This window comes from Alosa alosa, chromosome 17, assembly GCF_017589495.1.
Source record: "Alosa alosa isolate M-15738 ecotype Scorff River chromosome 17, AALO_Geno_1.1, whole genome shotgun sequence".
NCBI classification, from domain to species: domain Eukaryota; kingdom Metazoa; phylum Chordata; class Actinopteri; order Clupeiformes; family Clupeidae; genus Alosa; species Alosa alosa.
Window position 1 is genome coordinate 3,488,557 of NC_063205.1, and position 19,559 is coordinate 3,508,115.

At 40.0% G+C, this 19,559-nt stretch overlaps 1 protein-coding gene, 1 long non-coding RNA gene, 1 pseudogene and 2 gene segments (V, D, J or C); 4 read left to right on the forward strand and 1 right to left on the reverse strand.

Moving 5' to 3' along the window:
- LOC125310694 overlaps nt 1–2,330 on the forward strand; it is a 28,322-nt gene extending 25,992 nt beyond the window's left edge. For both annotated transcript variants that reach the window (XR_007196337.1, XR_007196338.1), the window contains exons 2-3: nt 834–928; nt 1,577–2,330. This is a non-coding gene — a long non-coding RNA (uncharacterized LOC125310694). The remainder of the gene's footprint in view (nt 1–833; nt 929–1,576) is intronic.
- Nucleotides 2,331–4,086: 1,756 nt separating this feature from the next.
- LOC125310967 (metastasis-associated protein MTA3-like) lies at nt 4,087–4,675 on the forward strand. Its single transcript, XM_048268766.1, has 3 exons — nt 4,087–4,241; nt 4,380–4,559; nt 4,641–4,675. The coding sequence occupies exons 1-3, from the start codon at nt 4,151–4,153 to the stop codon at nt 4,673–4,675; spliced, it is 306 nt and encodes a 101-aa protein (XP_048124723.1). The 5' UTR covers nt 4,087–4,150.
- A 2,384-nt stretch (nt 4,676–7,059) lies between these two features.
- Nucleotides 7,060–7,581, forward strand: LOC125310912. The segment is given in 2 exon segments: nt 7,060–7,140; nt 7,253–7,581. Coding segments are annotated over 2 exon segments (384 nt in total).
- Nucleotides 7,582–8,441: 860 nt separating this feature from the next.
- LOC125310968 lies at nt 8,442–9,143 on the forward strand (annotated as a pseudogene).
- Nucleotides 9,144–15,192: 6,049 nt separating this feature from the next.
- Nucleotides 15,193–17,013, reverse strand: LOC125310708. The segment is given in 2 exon segments: nt 15,193–15,732; nt 16,615–17,013. Coding segments are annotated over 2 exon segments (414 nt in total).
- Between the last annotated feature and the right edge of the window lie 2,546 nt (nt 17,014–19,559).

The window sequence follows — 19,559 nt, forward strand, 5'->3', positions numbered from 1 at the left end:
AAGAAACATGATACCGAGTGTGAACGTATGTCTCATAGCTCATCTCCGCTTGTCCCTTGCACTCCAAGATCTGGCGCTAGTTAGCTGATGCTACCTCCCAACAGGTTTTCAAATAATTCTGTGGAAATGCATGGATTCCAGTTGCTTCCAGTAGCAGCAGTGCCGGTTCAGACCTCCATGGGGGCCTAAGCAAAATCCTGCTAAGGGGCCCTCCTACCTGAACTTTGAGCGCGAAAATGTAACCATTTTTTTACAATATCGTCTGACACCTCAGTGCTCCCAATACAATCATCCCCACCCCATTTTGGATGTCTATGGAAGTTACCAAATATAGTGTTTTTCCCTATAAAGGACTAGGAGAAAGAAACATAATTGTGTGTGAATCACCTTCACACAGCAATAAATGCCCCGTTTCAGTGTCTGGGCTGTTTGCTTTTGATGCTTGCTGTAAATATCCCCTTGCAAAAACTAACTGCAGTTTTTTCAAGTACAGTTCAGTTATACCACAGTAGGCTACAGTGCAGTATAGTATTTTCATGTCCAAAATACTGCATTTCTGTAGTAAAGTACAGTACTATGCATTTTTTTGTGTCTAAAATACTGCATTCCCTGCATAAGAACTGCAAATATTTTCTCCAAAACTGCGGTTTTCATACTCAGAAATCTGCAGTTTGACACTTGAAGTAATGCCGTTTTTTTGTAAGGGTCTGGTTGTGCTAGTAGCCTACTGGCTGACTGTTCTTCACCTGTGTGTCTGTAGAAGGCTACTTGCCAAAGACATAAGCTATGAACTGGCTCCCCTGATTCTCTTATTATTTCAATATTTTTTTCAGACTGCTTTGAAAACCTAGGACAGTACACTGAGGGACTTCGTTTGACAGAGGGATCTGTACCTACTGTCCGTGGCAAGTCACAAGATGGGAGACATGTAAGTACTTTCAAATAATGACTTTTGTGTTTCTATCGCAGTTATGCATGAACTAACGTTAGGTTGTTCGTGTTTTGTCATTTAGCACAAGCTAACGCAAAAATTACGGCTAACGTTAGCCCTACATCTGCTTGGAGTGAGCATTTTCTCCATTCCAAATTGCAAATGCAGCACACAGCCGATCGAGTCATATTTGACAATCCCAGTCAATAATATCTGAAAGTAATGATTGTTAAAATGTTGTCTAGACGCTAGACCTCCATTAAATATTGTCATGTTATCCACAATTGAGGCGACCAACAGCTAAAAGCCCTTAGTATGAGCTAATGTTAGCTTGTAGCCTCACTTTATAACGTTATCCAGTGTTTGCACATTTCCCCTATAGCTCTATTTCATTTAAGCTGCAAGGGTTTGTCACAATTTGTAGTCGTTTTGTCCTTAATGATGAGGAGTTAGATATGGTTATGTTATCTACAATGAAGGTGGCCAGTAAGCTCTTAGTCTAGGCTAATGTTTGCTGTTGTAAATAAAGAGACATATAGTACTGACAGTGCAAGAAGTTGTAGCCTCAGTTTTTAGCTCAAAGTAAACGTGCATATTATGTGCATGCCATTATTTTCATGTTTGGTTTTCTCTTTACTGCGCAAGACTCTACCTGGCTGCTCTGCATTACAATGAGGATGCTGCACGAGACCAGGCCACCTTCTCCTCTGGGGACCCTCTCTACAGGATGCATTTCCCAAAGTACAGGAAGGGAGAGTGCAGGGTGAAACCCATCAAAACCGAGACAACATTACATAATTTTTTATTTATCAACAATAAAAGATCTGTTCATTTTGCATGCTATTGCACTATGGTGTCTTTACAATGAACAAAACAATAAATAAATGTACAATGAAATACTTTACAAACTATGTACATAGTTACAAAGTGTGAAATATTGCACAGGGTATGTGGAAGACTTGATGGGCTTCATCATGGGCGAGGTCTTTGTGGACCAAGAAGCATACAGGGAGGAACTCCTGAAAATAAGCAAAAAAAACTCTGTCCTCAGAGTTTGAGCACCCAGAGAAGGAGGAGGTGATCGCCAACTACAGTATGTGTCTCGCTTCAATCCAGGGGAGGCAGTTTGAAGCCCACGTATTGTCCTTGGCTGTCAGGAAACTCCCGACGAACACGCAGGACCACACATGACGGGATGACGACCCTTATTCTGCATCCAACGAATCCCCAACACCAACTGACAAAGCTCCTGTAGGCAAGCTATCTGTAACGACTAAAAAAAAAAAAAAAAACATCGCAGTAGTTAGCAGGTTACATAATCTGTCAGTTCTGTCAAAAGTGCAATTGTCATATTGCATATGTCATGTTTTATTTCTGTTTTGTGTAATAAATATATTGTAATGTCTTAAATGTGTCACGAGCGTATGTTTGATACCTGCTGAATTTGCAGACAATAGCCACACATAAAAAGAAAGAAAACTGTTGGGGCATGTGTTGGTGTGTAAGGCCATTAGTGACCTATGAACATTAGGAAGACTAACATCTGCTCTTGCTGATAAAAACGGTAGCCTGTCACTTCTCATAAACACTGGGAAAAACTAATAAGTAGCTTAATAAATAACACATACTGCTCTATTCCCCGTAGCCGTAAGGCCCCATGGTCAGCTCTGTATATTGTTGCGTTTTGTGTCCACTCTGGTGTATACGGGGCTCCCGTAACACAGTAGAGATCGCTACTCCTGTAGGTGTGGGTGCGCTCGGCTTCAGACTGTGAGGATTTCACAGGGTAAAAGAGGAGGTGTGTGTTTTGTGACTACTCTGGTGTCCAAAGGGGCTCCCTTTAACACAGTTGAGATTGCTACTCCTGTTGGTGTTCGTCTTTGGACTGTGATAATATCACAGGGTAAAAGAGGAAGTATCTTTCAGTGTGTGTGTCTGGTGCGAGGGCCCCTTTTCGACGGGTTTAGGCTGTACAAGAAGATTGACTTGATGGAGAGGCTCTCCCTATCTGAATCAAAATCCCTAATTTGGGGTTTAGGGGCTAAGGAAAATAGACCACTTCAGAGTCTCCCTCTATCTCTTAGTCGCTATTCCCTGTTCCCTTCGACTTGTACTTCAAAATGTGGTTAACTTCACTAAAAGAGGAAGAAATTCTGAGCTGTATTTGCAAGAGTTGTTTGTCATCAAAATCTGAGAGAGGTCAGAAACACACTACGGACGTTCGTCTGGTCGTCCAGATTTGAGAGAAAATCAACTACCCTATTATTTGGGGATTCTTGCCAAAATTAAATTAAAGCTCCTTTTTAAATGACAGTTCTTGTAACATATAAGAACGTCAATTGACCACAACGGATCTATAACAATTTAGATTCTATCTATAAATACACTTGACACGTGATGTGCATTTAGACCACAACGGGTCCTAGACTTTAGCTTCACAAACAATTTGACGCGCCAAATAAATTTGCTAACAAAGCCTTTTTGTTTTTTTTGTCTGTAAAATAAAAATTAGGTGACTCCCAATAAAACCATGGCTGAAAGCATCCTCTGCGCGTCCTCGTAGTGTTCATGTGTCCTGTGTGTCCATCAGTTGTCCACCACCACAACAGTGTGTATCTCAAACAGGAGATCAGCATGGCCTCCACCCATCCCCATCCCCGCCATCAACACTCTTTAGTTGCAGTCAATATCAGATATCAGTGTATATATATATATATGTATGTGTGTGTGTGTGTATGTGTGTGATTGTATTGTGTATGTGTGTGATTGTATTGTATATGTGTGTTTCTGACAGCGGCAGTAATCTTGAATAAATCTTACTCATAGAAATAGAATCCTGTCATGCATATTAAATTTTCCAAATATTTCTCAAACACGTTCTGTCAGACATGAGGCTGAGTGTGTGTTGTGCCTGTGTCACCTTGTGACGCCTAATGAAATGTTAATGTTTTCATCAGTCGGGTGCTCAGAGAGCTGAAGGAGCGTGTTGATTACATGTACGCTGAAGGAGATTTTTTCCCCCCCCCCTGTGAGTGCGCAGCCTCTGTAAGCATCTGTCTGGGCAAACTCACCAGCCATCACTAACTAGAGGCTGGAGTCTCGCGGGCCCCTTCATCAAGCTGACTGGTTAAATCTGCTGAGGTGGAGGGCGGTGAGGGAGAGCGAGAGAGCATGAGAGAGAGTTGTTCACCGTGCCTCACTGCATTCTGATGTGTAGATATGATCAGAGCGTCGGAGGGGACAGGAGGAAGGCCGGTGCGAGTCAGACCCACACCCAGAAGCACCCTGACCAGCGTGCTGCAGTTCCTTGGTGAGTCCGCTGTCCCGCATGCGATACCACAAACACTCAACGTCGCCCCCTATAAGTGGGGGCTGGGGCTGCTCGGTTTGGTTCATGTTGAAGTGATGCAGTGTGTGTGTGTGTGTGTGCTTTGTTTGTTTACGTCAGAGTCCCGCCCAGCCCCCCACGGATTGAGGCCCCCGAGGACCCCCAGTCTGCAGGTGCAGCCTCCGCGTCGTCTGCTCTCCTCCCTGCTCAGTCACGGGTCACTCAGCATGCTGGGGAAACGCAGCTACCAGCACCACAGCCGGCCAGAGGCGGAGAGGAGGGGAGCCACCGCAGCGCAAGGTCAGCCGATCCTGTCCTCTGCATTTCCTTAGACACATACCGGTATACTTCATGTCTCATGTTTTGTTTCTGCTCTAATAGATAACCCAGGACACATTGTAGGACCTGTTCTCTGACAAAAGGACCCTGAACAAACTAATCAACATCTTGGACAATGAGTGTCACCCACTCCACATCACTATTGTTAAGCAGAAGAGCCTGATCAGCTGGAGACTTCGCTCACTGCCTTGCACAACTGACAGACTGAGAAAGTCATTTGTCCCCAGGGCCATTGAACTGTTCAATGCCTCACTTAAGGGAAGAGGAGAGATAGACTTCTCTGCATAGTCTGTCTGCCTCTTCACCCCCTCCATGTTTGGTACTGTCTGTCCACTAGCCACTTGTACCACTGTCTTTATGCCTCACTCTGCTATATTAGCACATTAGCACATATGCATACCCCCCCCCCCCCCCCTCTATGCCACAGCCGAACTGTGGCCACACTTATACATTTTCTTAAATAGTTAAATATATAGATATATAGACTTTACTTTACTTTATTTCTGCATTGTTGCACTGTTGACTTACTCATTTGCACTATCACCATGACCACTATCACCATGGCACTACCACCATGACACTCATTCACACAGAGCACCTTAGAGCACCTTACCATACCTTACTATGCACAGAGAATCACAGGCTCAGTCCCTGCCTCAGTCATTGCAAGCGCCTCTGATTTATTAATCACCACTATGTGGATACTGTTTTTAGAATTGATTTAGATTAAGTGTTAGTATAATTTGTATTTTTGTAATTTGTATTTTAGTATATTTTTATATATTGTATTAAGTGTTAGTATAATTTGTATTTTAGTATATTTAGCATATTCTTTATCTTCTACTGTCCTTACTGCTTAGTTGTGTTTTTATATTATATACTTTAATTACTCTTTCTGCTGTTAAAGAATGTGTTTGTGTTGTATGTATGCTGCTGCTGACCTTGAATTTCCCCTGGGGATCAATAAAGTATCTATCTATCTATCTATCTATCTATTTAAAAGCAAACTCAGTTCAACTTTATAAAGATGGCACAACTGTTCACAGTATTTTAGCTGTGAGCACAAAAGCAGTCACTGGTTAAAAAGCCTTCATTAATCCAAGGAATGTTGCATATATGCTAAAGCAACATAAACAAACATGAAAATAGAATCACCAGTCTAAAGTGTTCTACGTTTGCATACATATTTTCAAATTATTGAGTCTTGCTATAAATGCAGGTGACATTAAGAAGTCTGTTGGTGCCACTATAGCATTTGCATAGATAAGCTTGGATGGTTCTCTGAAAATAGATTCCAAATGTTCAGCCACCTTCCAGAAAATATAAGATTTAACCTGAAACATACTGACATGCATTTGGCATTTTAAAATGTTTTCTATTTTTCATTATACATTTGGTCTCATGTTTCTTGATTTCTGAAAATAATTTCAGATTATTTAAGTCCAGGAGCAGATAAGCTGTTGTTACCAGTCCGAGCCTGGGCCTATCCGTCTTTTTCCATAGACGGCAACTCACTACTCGTAGGCCTATCTGCTCGCTCAGCGCTCACGGCGCCCCCACTCCCTCTTCTATGTCAAAATTCTATGATGGAATCTTATGAGATAGGGCGCCTAGTACTCTAGCCTGTTAGTCCTCTAAAATGTTATAGACCATTGATAAAATGTTGAAATTATTTAGAAATGATTCAGCCCCATCATGCTTTTTTAGCCACTGGGTCTATTTGCTTGAACCATGAATCAGCCCATCATATGTTTTAGTTCAAAACTTTTGAAATCAAACTCTGCCAACTTTATGAAGAACGCAACTGTTCACTGTATTTTAGCTGTGAGCACAAAAAAGCAATCAAAAAAAACCCTTAATTAATCCAAAGAATTTTGCATATATACTAAAGCAACATAAACTAAATAAGGAAATAAAATCACCAGTCTAAAATAAAGTCAAAACTACTGTGTATTTGCATACATATTTTGTCATTTAATATGAATCAGTTTAGATGCAGGTGACAATAAGAAGTCTGTGGGTGCCACTAACATTTGCATGGATAAGCTTGGGTGGTTCTCTAAAAATAGATTTCAAATGTTCAGCCACCTTCCAGAGTTTATAGAACTTATCCTGAAACATAATGTGAACAATTGCCTTTCAAAAATATTGACATGCATTTAGCATTTTTAAATGTTTTATTCATTTAGTCTGTCAAAAACATGTTTTTGCAGACTTTCTTAAATGGCTTTATAGTTGAAATTGGCAGACTTTCTTAAATGGCTTTAGATTCAGTTTCTCAGTGGTGAAAGGAGGCAGGCATATGTGTGTCACTGGAATGTCAGAACCCTGATCATCCACCTACACCTGATTTGTCCAGGAGCAGTATTTGCATAGAAGGCTATTTTGCATAAATTAAAAGTGTCCGTGTACTCAGAGGGTTTTTAGTGTGACCTGCTCTTGGGCTCTCAGACAGCTTGGTTTAGGTCATTCTTGATGATGAAGTCCAAAATGAACATGTTGTTTAAAGTGATATTGCTCTGGACACTTATCTACATCCAAGGTAAGATGTACAGCTGTTAACATTTATGACTGAAAAGAGCAAGCTTGCATTTTTAAAGATGCTCTGCAGAGTTGTTATGAATGTGTGTGTTTTTCTTTTGTTTTGTCTTCAGAATGCAGGGGGCAGTACACACTGACTCAGACTCCATCAGTATTACCTGCTGTTGCTGGACAAACAGTCACCCTGAACTGTAAAGTCAGCAGTAATGTTTATAACAACAACTATCTGCACTGGTACCATCAGGTATCTGGAGAGCCTCCTAAACTCCTGATTTACCTTGTTAGCACTCTCCAGTCAGGCACTCCATCTCGATTCAGTGGCAGTGGATCTGGAAGTGCTTTCACTCTGACCATCAGTGGAGTCCAGACTGAAGATGCTGGAGATTACTACTGTCAGAGTTACCACAGTGGTGGTGTGTTCACACAGTGATACAGAGCCGTACAAAAACCTCCCTCTGCGAGAATACACATGACTGCACTGCTGCAGCAGAGACTTTCAGCAGGTGTGAGGGGTGTTCAGTAGGGTAATACATTTGCCATTTCAAAGAATACACATGACTGCACTGCTGCAAAATAATACACACAAATGTTATTGAAAATGTGTAGACTTTGAGTTTTAGATGAAATACAAAATATGACTGCAGGAGGGGACACAGTGGTACACAGAGGCTGTACAAACAGAAGCAGCACAAACACCTCCCTGACTCAGAGACATGACTGCTCTGCTGCTATTTGGGCCTGTCACAAGAGCTACAATAGGAGATCATGATTTAGGGTCAAGACCTGATAAGAATGTATATATTGTTACAGAAACCACAAAATTTAATTATTATCCAGTTTAAATGTCATACATCACACAGTTCTTCTGATTATTTTCAAGAAATAGATTGTAGACAACAAAACAAATTTTATTAAAAATGAGGTTGAACAGTGGCCTCCACTGTGCAATTTCCAAGACTATTGGTATTAACTTTAACTTCATGCTTTGAATAGAAAAGAAAAAAACAACAGATGAAGTGGATTTGTCATCCCACATGACTCCACACAACCAAATGGCTGCTGCATCATATCAAACTCACCACACTGTAAGTCCAGTAAAGGCTGAGATCTCAGGATCCAAATACTGTCAAGGGGATCATGGTGGAGGTGTATTTCCATATCAATGAATCAGCACAAAAATCTCACTAAGACTTGTTTGCACCGTGTTGATGTATTAGACCCCCTCCCCCTTCAAACAAGTCTGAAATGATGAGAACAGATTAACCAGCCAGTATTAGTGATGTTTTCAATAAGTTCCTGATCCGTTAGCTGTTTTTAGTGAGTATTTGCATGAGAATACTTTGCATTGGCAGCACAGCCTACATGCATCAGTGCTCAGGATGATATTTAAAGATCCTCAACCATCTGAACATCTTGTGAATGAGAACAACTGTGGTATTTTGTAACAATGACCTTCATCACCTTCATCCTGACAATGCTCCTCTGTCTACATGGTACGTATCAAATATTGTATTTTTTTTAAAATGTTTTTGATGCTTCATTCAGATAATAAAACTATTTTATGTAAGCAGATGTATGTGTTACAAGATAAGAACGTAGTTTGAATTTACTCCACAGGATCCAGAGGTCAGTACACTGTGACTCAGACTCCAGCGGTGAAAGCTGCATCTGTGGGGGACACGGCCATCCTGACCTGTAAAGTCAGCAGTGCTGTGTACACTGTACAGGCATAGTAGTTATGGAGACTGGCTTCACTGGAATCAACAGAAGCCTGGAGGAGCTCCTAAACTTTTGATTAAATATGCAAGCAAACCACATTCTGGAACCCCATCTAGATTTCAAGGGAGTGGATCAAGCACAGAGTTCACTCTGACCATCAGTGGAGTCCAGACTGAAGATGCAGGAGATTACTACTGTAAGAGTTACCACTGGTGGCAGTCTGAGGGTGTTCACACAGTGATACAGAACCGTACAAAAAACCTCCTTGTGCCAGACTACACATGAGTGCAGTGCTGCAGCTTTGAGTCTCTGCAGATGGTGTGCTGTTCATATGAGCAGTGAGAGTGGGCTGCACACACGTATCCTCAGCAAGTTCCTGGACACTATGAAGAGTTCTGCTCAGGCATCATCAGGCCGAGCAGTGCCAGTCCAGGGGGAGAGGCTGAAGGCCAGCTACCGACAGAGCAGCGAGAGCCACAGGTGGGGAGAAGTATAAGTCTAGTATACGTATGTAAGTATATATACTCTTTTGATCCCGTGAGGGAAATTTGGTCTCTGCATTTATCCCAATCTGTGAATTAGTGAAACACACTCAGCACTCAGTGGACACACAGTGAGGTGAAGCACACACTAATCCCGGCGCAGTGAGCTGCCTGTCTCTGCAGTTTATCCCAGCACTTCAGCTGTGAATTCGGGTTGAAACACCCTCGGTTACAAGTCCTCAGTGGAGGCCACCACTGCCCCAAAATTGAGGTGACCGGGTGACAGTGGAGACCCGGCATCATGCGGATTGAACTGCAATGCAACAATTCTTCATGTGCTTCGGGGGCGTCTTCTCCATAGTGCTACGGGGTATAAGGAACCAAGATAAGGACTCTGGGCCCATTTCCAGTAGAGAAGAGCTTGTGTAGGACTTTGCCATTTGTATGAGCTTGTTGCATTTCTTATTATTCCCATTCATTGGGAGTATTTTGATGGCTCAGCTGTTTACCTTTGTGCACCAATACATTGCCATTCAGAGTATTGTGTGTTTTAAAGGGGAGTGGCCTTTAGTTGTGTGTTAGTCAGCATTACCGTACAAACTTTGTAGTATTGGTATATGTTGTCAGTGATACATACCATGTAGACAGAGGAGCACTGTCAGGATGAAGGTCATCGTTGTGAAATAACACAATTTGTTCTGGGTACCTGAGATTATCAGCCCCAACATCATAGTGACAGCTAACGGTATGCCGTCTAGATCGGTCAAAACTTTAATTCCTTTGAGTACCACCCCAATGTCCTCCGGTTCCTTTGTTCTCTCAGGACGTAAACCCCAACAGTTGTCTTCAATGACATCAACCTCATCCATGCCCTGAATTAGGCAGATAAATGCACATAACAGTAAGAAAATGAGACCCTCTAACAAAGCCCTATTGAGAAATTAATGGACAGGCCTAATGACAATATAAACCTAGACAGATTAAAGAGGATCTAAGAAAACCCATCACATGGTGAGATATCATGCTAGCAACATCCAGGACTTTGCAAGAATGGTATGCAGGATGTTGCTAATCGTACATTATTGAAATTCCAGGCTGAAAGAGAGGCCTGGAACGGAGCAGAAATCATGTTTTTTTTTCACCACGTGATTTGTTTTCCTAGATCCATCACATTTATTAAAATTGGTACGAGACCACTACAGAAAGTAGGCTTGTCTGAAATATTACATTACTACATGGGTTTGGTCAATAAGCATTGATGATTGAACAATCAGCATTCTGTGGGCTTATTCCTGAACATACTGCTATTATGGACTGAAACTTCTTCCACAAAAATGTCAAACATTTTAAAATGAATACTCTGACCAGTTTACACATTCATTTTACAATGGCCTTAATTTAAACGTTAATTCTTATTACTAAATGAATCATCAGCTTAAGTAAGCAAGTAATACAATAAGTAGCACCAATTGATGTACACATTCCTGCACAAGGTTTTCAGGGTCTTCCCCGTGTAGCAGTCCCTTCAGGAGACACTCTCGGCCAGCATCTATATCACACTGAAATAAAAATATTATTGATTAGCACGTTAATCCAAGTTTCATTTAAGTCAACCACTGCTGTAAACGACCATATGAAAAAAGAAAGAAAAAGTTAGAAAAATAGATAGATAGATAGATAGATAGATAGATAGATAGATAGATATTTTACTCATCCCAAGGGAAATGATAGGATGTGAAGAATAATAAAATAATAATAGAACAATATGTGAAGAAGTATCAACATGATCAAAATTGTTAGCCTCTGTAAGGTTTGCATGATTAAGACCCTGCATCACTCACATCAGTAATTTGCTCAATCATTGCTTGGAGACAGGAACTTGGATTGAAGTGGGACAGTCGCTATACAATGGGAAATTTGATCCATGAAGTGTCATAGAATTGACCACACAATATTTAGTACTAGATGACAATTAAATATTTTAACCTTTGCAAAAAGATGGAAAGCTACATGGAGCCCCCGAGGTGACATGGCAAACAAATCTGGATGAGGAAAATAAAATCTAATTGAGGGGAAAAAATTGGCTGAGGAAGAAGACATTTTGGTTGGGTGAAAAAATCAGGATGATAGAAGTAGACGGTAATGTCATACCAGAAATGTCCTGTAGGTGGCAATATAGATAGTAGAAAACAGGAGCCATTTTATTCCTCATTTAGACCCCCCACCCCTTTTTTTCATAATTTTCATCATTTTTCTGCCATGTCACCTTGAGGGCTCCGTAGAAATCTAGTGATTTTACTGGATGACTTGGATGACATTCCATTTTTTACTTTGATGATGCCTGTGCACCTGCATCAATGTATGCTTGAGACATCATGTCACATTTTGAAACGCAATTTGAGCTACTATTTTGGGTTACTGAAAATGTGCTGTGGAAATGGAGGCAGCATTTGCATATAGACTCAAGAGATGATTATTTGCTCAAGTCTAACACCTGATGTTCACCTGATGCATGGATTCCAGTTGCTGCTATGGAAGAAACTGGAATCCATGCATTTCCACAGAATTACTTTTGGAATCTGATCCCTTATCATACAGTACCTGTTCATTCTTACTCGTCGCTCGACTTATCGTGACTAAATTCAAGATGGCTGCAAATGCTAAACTTCGTGAGGGTAGTCTGCATGTTTGCATGGCTAGGCCAATGCCGAGGCACCCCCATTGAAAAAGCTTTTGGTAGCATCGGCTAACTAGCGCCAGATTTTGGAGTGCAGGGGACAAGCCGAGATGGGCTATGACACATACGTTCACACTCGGTATCATGTTTCAACACACTTTAGGTCAATAGCACACCGGAATTCTCCTTTAATGTTCTTCTGTGTGTGATTGTTGCTTTTAAAATACAGAAGTATGAAGTGTACACTTTTCAAGAACAGGATTGTAATAATCCAAATTTATGTGCAAACTAATAAAAGCCAATAAATTCACATACAATTTACATCATTTGTAAAGCTTCGGTCGTATCAAGGTCATCATTGCCAAAGGTAATTTGAATACTGTAGATGTTCCAGTTTGCCTGGTGACCGTGAATAGGAAGTGGTGCTTGTTTTAGTTTTTTGTGAGTATTTGTAACTCCGTTGGTGCAAAACCTGGCAGCTGAAGAGTGAGGACTATTTGAAGAACATTTAATAGTGGTTTGCTTCGCACACTCCTGTTTGAATTGGGGTTCAGCAAAAGTGGGGATGTTATAACACCCATAACCCCCCACTTGATACACCCCAGTTTCCAGCTTTGTCTTTTGGATGGCTGAGGAACATGGCAATGTTCCATTTCAGATTGAACTGGCAAATGTGATTGACAATGAAGCACAAAAAAGCACTTCCAAATGCAAACATGCAAATGTATCCTTAATTTAGTATTGTCAGTTTAAGCCATGTGAAACATTAACTACTTATGGGCATGTCAAATGTAGTTACACCTGCAGGAGGGTCTTTCACATTCATGTCATAATTTGCATGGTCATTTTGACTGTGCAAACTGCGGCAGAATCTGGACACATTTAGTCTAATGAGTTGAATGAATAGCAATGTGATATTTGTTTTTGCAATGAACATCACCATGAGTTTTATCTATGTATATGTATTAGTGCTTCTGATGTGCTGTCAAGGTAAGATGCTTTTACATTGTATGCCTATGATTAAAGTGATTCAAGACAAAAAAAGAGAGAGCCTTGGTTTAACTCTTTTATTTTCAACAGAATTGAGTGGACAGATTAGTCACACAAACCCCAGCAGTGAAAGCTGTTCAGCAAGGAGAGACAGTCATCTTAAACTGCAAAACCAGCAGTCATGTATACACAGCATGGGGATTCCCTGCGTTAGCCTGGTACCATCAGAACCCTGGAGCTGCTCCGAGACTCTTAGTAACAACTCTCTTCTCTGGGACACCATCCAGATTCAATGCCAGTGGATCTGATAGGGACTTCAGTTTACCACTCATATAGTCATTCATATAAAATGTTAGACGTTTCAGAATGCATTATTCACAACAATCACTGCATAAACAGAAATGAGCAAGTTCATTATTGTCCACAGTAATTATAGCAACATTCCACTAAATAATGATGCAATGGTAAAGGCAACCGGTCTGGTTATGTAGCAAATGGCAAATTATATAAAAATGGTCAAAGTGCACACACACACACACACACACACACACACACCTTTATCAAATGCATGAGAAAGTTTATCCATCTGTGAAACTGTATTCTAACAGTCACAGAACTGATGAAATTTGCATGGTCAGAGCTCAGTAGTTTTACACTCTTAGTATAGACACTTTCTGTTCCCATATGTGCTGTTGCTTCCTGACATTGAAGAACAAATTATACATTGTAAGAGAGTGAAGTGACAGTGACAGAACATTATATAACATGCACGACTATTTGGAGTAGGCCTACACTAATCTGCAGTAAGTGTAATTTAGAATCTGTGAAGGTTATCACTTTATGTATCACTTTATGTTATTTGTATTCTGAAGAGGCAAATTAGGCAATGACTAGTATCAAAAGCAATTGGCAGTATCTGTATTAGTTGCACTTTTTGCAGTTAGGCACACATTGGCTATCATTTAACATAGCAAAAACCTTCCTCAGTCTTGTACCAAAAGCAATGGGGTCATCAGCCCAGTATGATGTCCCAGCAGTAAAATCACACATTGTTTCACAGATCGTTACTGTGATAGGGAAAAGTTCATATCTTCATTGAAACTTGTGGAAAGTTGAGGTTATTTGATGTTTCATCCACTTTACTGTGAAAACTAGTATTAACATGGTGGAGCTTATTTCTGTGGTGACAAGTGACTGCTTTATTTTCTGGGACACTTTAATCACCTGGCAATAAAAGTTTTATTTGGTATATCTGTATTAAGTGGTTCTTTAAGCCCAAAACCTTGCGCCACATGGACAGTTAGTCATCAACAATGTCCACTAATTCCTATTTCACCTTCATAGACTATTCAGTATATCATAATGATGCAGTGTTGCATTACAGATTACATACGGTATATTTAATTGTAAGTACATTTGTGAGTGTATGTTTTGTTATTTATACTTAACATGACTATGTCAGCCTAGAGGAGAGTGTGGAGTGTGGTCTTGTAAGTGGGCAAAAGGCAGTGTTGGGAAAGTTCACTTTCTACTGTACATGAACTTGTTCAAAGTTCAGTTCAAAATTTTAAAATGAACTAGTTCAGTTCATAGTTCATAATTCCAAAAAAATAACTAGTTCATAGTTCTTTTTTCCATATGTTGCTGCGAGGTATTATTTTCAAAAAATATTGGCACAGCCCATATAGAACCACATACAGCAATTATTTTATCAGTTTTAACACTGAAATTACGTCAGATTGAAATTTTCATATCCAATTTTGAATCCTTATCCAACCAGGGTACATTCGCATTGAGGGGACAGAATTTCCCCATTGTTGCTTTAACTATCATTATGATTATCATTATTATCACAGTCACATATCACTGGTCATTTTTTAGATATTGACTAAATGCTGGTTTAACTGAATCACACACACACACACACACACACAGTCTTGAGGAGATTGTCTTTAGAGTGTAAGTACTGTAAGTGGTCACTGATGTATCGAAACTCACATTTGCATGGCCACGGTTCAGTGGTTTTGCTGCTCTCAGAATAGAAATGAACCATTAGCAGGTGTGTGGCACTTTTGCACAGTTGTTTGAGACTATATTTGATTAACTGTAGTAAGGGTGTGTGCAATTTTATCTTTAATAAAATACATTTTCTTTCTAAATGTTGCCAATAACTGAATAACATAGGTATGGTTCAGTAGAAAGCTTTTATTTTTTCCAAGTCAAATTTTGCAACAGAAACGGCACAAGAACATTTTCTCATTGATTAGGCAGAACAAGTATAACAGTAAAGGCTGTGGCTGTATGTCAATGAAGACAGCAAGCACAGTACAGTGAGTACATAAACGATAAAAAATAAGACACATACAATAATCAGTCACCCAGACTGTAGAAAATGGAGGTATGCTACTCTAGTCAGAGCATTCGCCTCTCTTTATAACCTTGGTGACTGGAGACTGGGAGCCCTGTTTGGCCTCACAGGTCACTGAGGCAGCCTTGGTCCACTCCTGGGAAGGCATGGTCAGGGTGCTGCTCCAGCTGTACAGGCCGTTCTTCTCTGGACCCCAGCGACTGGCCACCCCAGGCCTGCTGTTCCCATCCACCTTCCAGCTGAGAGCCCAGTCTGACGGGAAGCCTCCGTTGGCCAGGCACACCAGCGTGGCAGTACTCTTGCTGGAGAGCTCTTCGCTTGACGGGGGCAAGACTGTCAGTTTGGGGCTGGTGTTACCTGAAAGGCAGAGGGAGGCACGAATGGGATAGCAAGTAGATTAAAGTCGTTAGATAACATTCACAGCCATGAATATTGTTCCAGGTGTTTAACTAAGTAGGAATTATCTGAAAATAGCATGGCCATCATCATTGATATCGTTCGCAATATTTCGTTTCCATGTTCGCTATATCGGTTCGCAACTTCGTTCAATTCAGTATGAAACAAACAGACAGCCACGCAAACATGCAGTTATTTTTTACTGTTCTATTCTGAACAGCCGACGGTTTTTGACCGAAAAAAGTTGACCAATGAACTTGTTTAGCAGGTTTCAGCAATGATCCCATGAATAGATATAAACCATATAGCCTATTATCGTAGTTGTCCAACTAGGCTACATGGCATTTTGATGCATGGCCTACAGTGACGATACAATCCTTACAAACGAGGGCAAACAATTTATTATTTCATATTTGAAAACACGTCATGCAATCAGTTTGACAAATGTTCCGCAAAACCCCTAAAAGCAAAACTGTATTAGTCCTACTTACTTCTCAATTATGTAATATTCGTGCCGCTACCAAAATATATAAATTGTATGAAATGTACAACATGTAGAAAATGTATAACATTACTCTTGACGCAGTCTACTTTTAAAATTCGCGCCGGTATAGAGATTTTTTTTCCATGAAGATAGGCCTATATTGTGAAAAGACCATAAACGCGCAAACAAAAGTGGAATGTTTTAAACTTGACAGAATTGCATCGCCTACATTTAGGAAACACAATCACTTACTTCCAACGTCAAGCCTCGTGCCGCTTCCAGAAGTGTACCACAGTGTATTGGTTTAGCCATATTATATAGTAGCTCAGCCATTAGAAAAATAGCATATTTCTACTTACTTCCAACTTCAAGCTTCGTGCCGCTACCAAAAGTCCACCACAGTGGTACAAATCTATTTAGAGCCTGTACAAAAACCTCCTCACGCTTCAGTGACATGCATCTGCATCTTTAACGCATGCAGGGTGCATTTAGTGGTTGATCCAACAAGTGAAATTTTAAATACTTTAACTTATTTTGAGCAGCCAACGGTTTTCAATCCAATGCAATTATTCGGTACATTTCGGCAATGATATAAAAAGTTAAGCCTGCTTTTTACAGATGCCAAAAGTTCATTGTTATGCGTTAGATTCGCCGGGAACGCTAGATTTTGTACTATCAAAATATATATGCAAAATGACCATAATATCGCACACAAAATTGGAAGGTTTTAACCTGAAAGAATCGCATCACTTACATTTAGGTTTAGTCCATAAGAAAAACAATCACTTACTTCCAACTTCAAGCTTCGTTCCGCTTCCAAAAGTGCACCACAGTGATACAAACCCTATCAGCCGTCGTACAAAAACCCTACCTCCAAATACGCACAACTACAAACGTTAATATTTATCCATTATTCCTCACAAATTTCAATTCAAGAGCAACTCCGCATGCGCAGCCATAATCTCTTTGAAATCAAATGAATATTAAAGATTTATGTATCTTATTTGGTAATTTATTGGTTTGACCATAGCCTATATAATTTATAGTAGCTCAGTAAATAGAAAAATGGCATTTGACGCATACAGTGAGGATACAATCATTATAAACGATGACAAATTAAAACAATTATAGTCTATAATAGATTAATTGCTGTTAAAAAAAACAGCAATTAGTCTATTTCTTATTCGAAACACGAAAGCAGTTTGACAAATCTACGCTATTTTCAGCGAAAAGCCAAAAAGCAAAACATTATATTAGTCCTAGGCTACTTACTTCCAACATCAAGCTTCGTGCCGCTACCAAAAGTCCACCACAGTGGTACAAATCTATTCAGAGCCTGTACAAAAACCTCCTCGCGCTTCAGTGACTTGCATCTGCATCCACCACAGTAGATAAGCCTAATTCAGAGCCTGTACAAAAACCACCACTTGCGTCTGCATCTTTAGAGCATTCAGAATTTAAAGCTGTTTTTGGAAACATTCGAACATATGTATGTATCCTCTGCAACAGAAAGTTGCAAGTTGTCTACACGTTTTATCTCCTTTAGATTCACAAACTCTAGGTCTATGCTTATCCATCAAGTATAAGCACCATGTTTCAGGACCGTGGACAGCGACAGCCGACCCGGTATCAATCAATTACTGTACAATACCTAATTGGGGGTAGGGGTGGGGGTGGGGGGGATTGGCTGAGGAAGAAGAAATCTTGGTTTTGAGGGGAAATCAGGATGACAGAAGACGGTAATATCATACCAGAAATGTCCTGTAGGTGGCAATATAGATAGTAAAAAGCAGGAGCCATTTTTTCCCTCATCAAACCCATTTGTGGTTGAGATATCTGACATTTTTCTGTTAAAGATTGGCATGGAGACAATGGGACATGGTTGCCTTTGTCAGTGTCCTTATGTGAACTTGCACAGGTCAACTTGCTCATCTTTACTTGCGTACCACTTCACACCAGTGCTTCAGACCAGGGCTGATGCTTCAGCAATAGCCATCACTGAAAAGCTGTAAGTGTTGTTGAACACAGCTGTTCTCATATTAGCTGATTGCGATAAACATAAACCATTGTTGCCTAATTACCAATTATTCATTACACCTGTGTGTAGTATCTACTTTTTGTGTTTTTCACATTTAGTATTTTGCAGTATTTTTAAAATACAAAAATGCACACCAATAAAGTATTTTGATACAAAATACAGAGCCATTTCCTTCAACCCAATAAAATACAAATGACAAAATACTATTTTGCATTTGAAACACATATTACATGTTTCAGAAATACTACCCATCCCTGGGAACAGGCAGATTACATCTTTATAGTTGGCCATATGATGACATACTTAGGTTAATACTGTATTTCACCAGTTAGGGCACCAAAATGGCCAGTAGCTGCACTGTGTAGCCTATCTTGACATGTCTTTAAGTTTTGGGTTACAATATACAGGTAGTGGGCTCTCTGTTGATTTTAATGAGTAGGCCTAAGCCTAAAGTTACAGCATTTCTATTACAATTGACCAGACAATTGTCTTCTTTAAACAAAATTCTGGCTATGATTGTTCCTTGTATTGCATCATGAGCCATCACTGCACCTATTTTGGTAAAAGTAACTTAAAAGTAATACAATAGTAGTGTAATGCCTTACAATTCAGAGACAGTAATATTATAATGTAATGAATTACTTTGAAATGACAGTAATAAGTAATACATAATATATTACGATTTTGAAGTAACTTGCTGATTAACCCACATGTCACTGCTTGACTAAATCAAAAATATAGGCTACTGAACATGCATGGAGATCGTCATAGTTGACAGAAATTACGATTTGTGCCAACATGTTGTAGAAATACAACCACAGCCTTTAGGCCTATTTGGTGCAAATCTTCTACATTGGTTATAGTCAGCGATTCACATTAACTGCAGGCTATCACCACAAGTGTATACTAAACGTTTTTGCCCAAGTTTGTGTGCCGTCCTCACATTTTGCAAAATTAGGCTACCTTCGTTACTAACCTACCAGTTGATACTTTTTACGTGCATCGACTCTCGATTGATTACATGATCTAATGTAACACTCGGTGGAGAGACTTCCACTTTCCAAGTTCCACTTTCACTGTCGTTGTGAGCTAAAAGGCTACTATATGGGAAATACTTTGAAGTTCCTTTTGAGTCCAAACATGAATAGGTTTTCTTTAACCTGTGCTACACTTTTCCACCAAGTTGTGCGAAAATTGTAGGTACCCGGAGTTTTTTTTCTGTTGACCGACAAACCGCACTACAGTTTTCATGGTGTAAATGGAACC

What these genes read in the sequence shown, in the direction of transcription:
- LOC125310967 (XM_048268766.1), top strand. Translation starts at nt 4,151, where the DNA reads ATGATCAGAGCGTCGGAGGGGACAGGAGGAAGGCCGGTGCGAGTCAGA. An exon ending in CAGCGTGCTGCAGTTCCTTG is followed by an intron (nt 4,242 to 4,379) that starts GTGAGTCCGCTG and finishes TGTTTACGTCAG; the next exon opens with AGTCCCGCCCAGCCCCCCAC. An exon ending in GGGAGCCACCGCAGCGCAAG is followed by an intron (nt 4,560 to 4,640) that starts GTCAGCCGATCC and finishes CTGCTCTAATAG; the next exon opens with ATAACCCAGGACACATTGTA.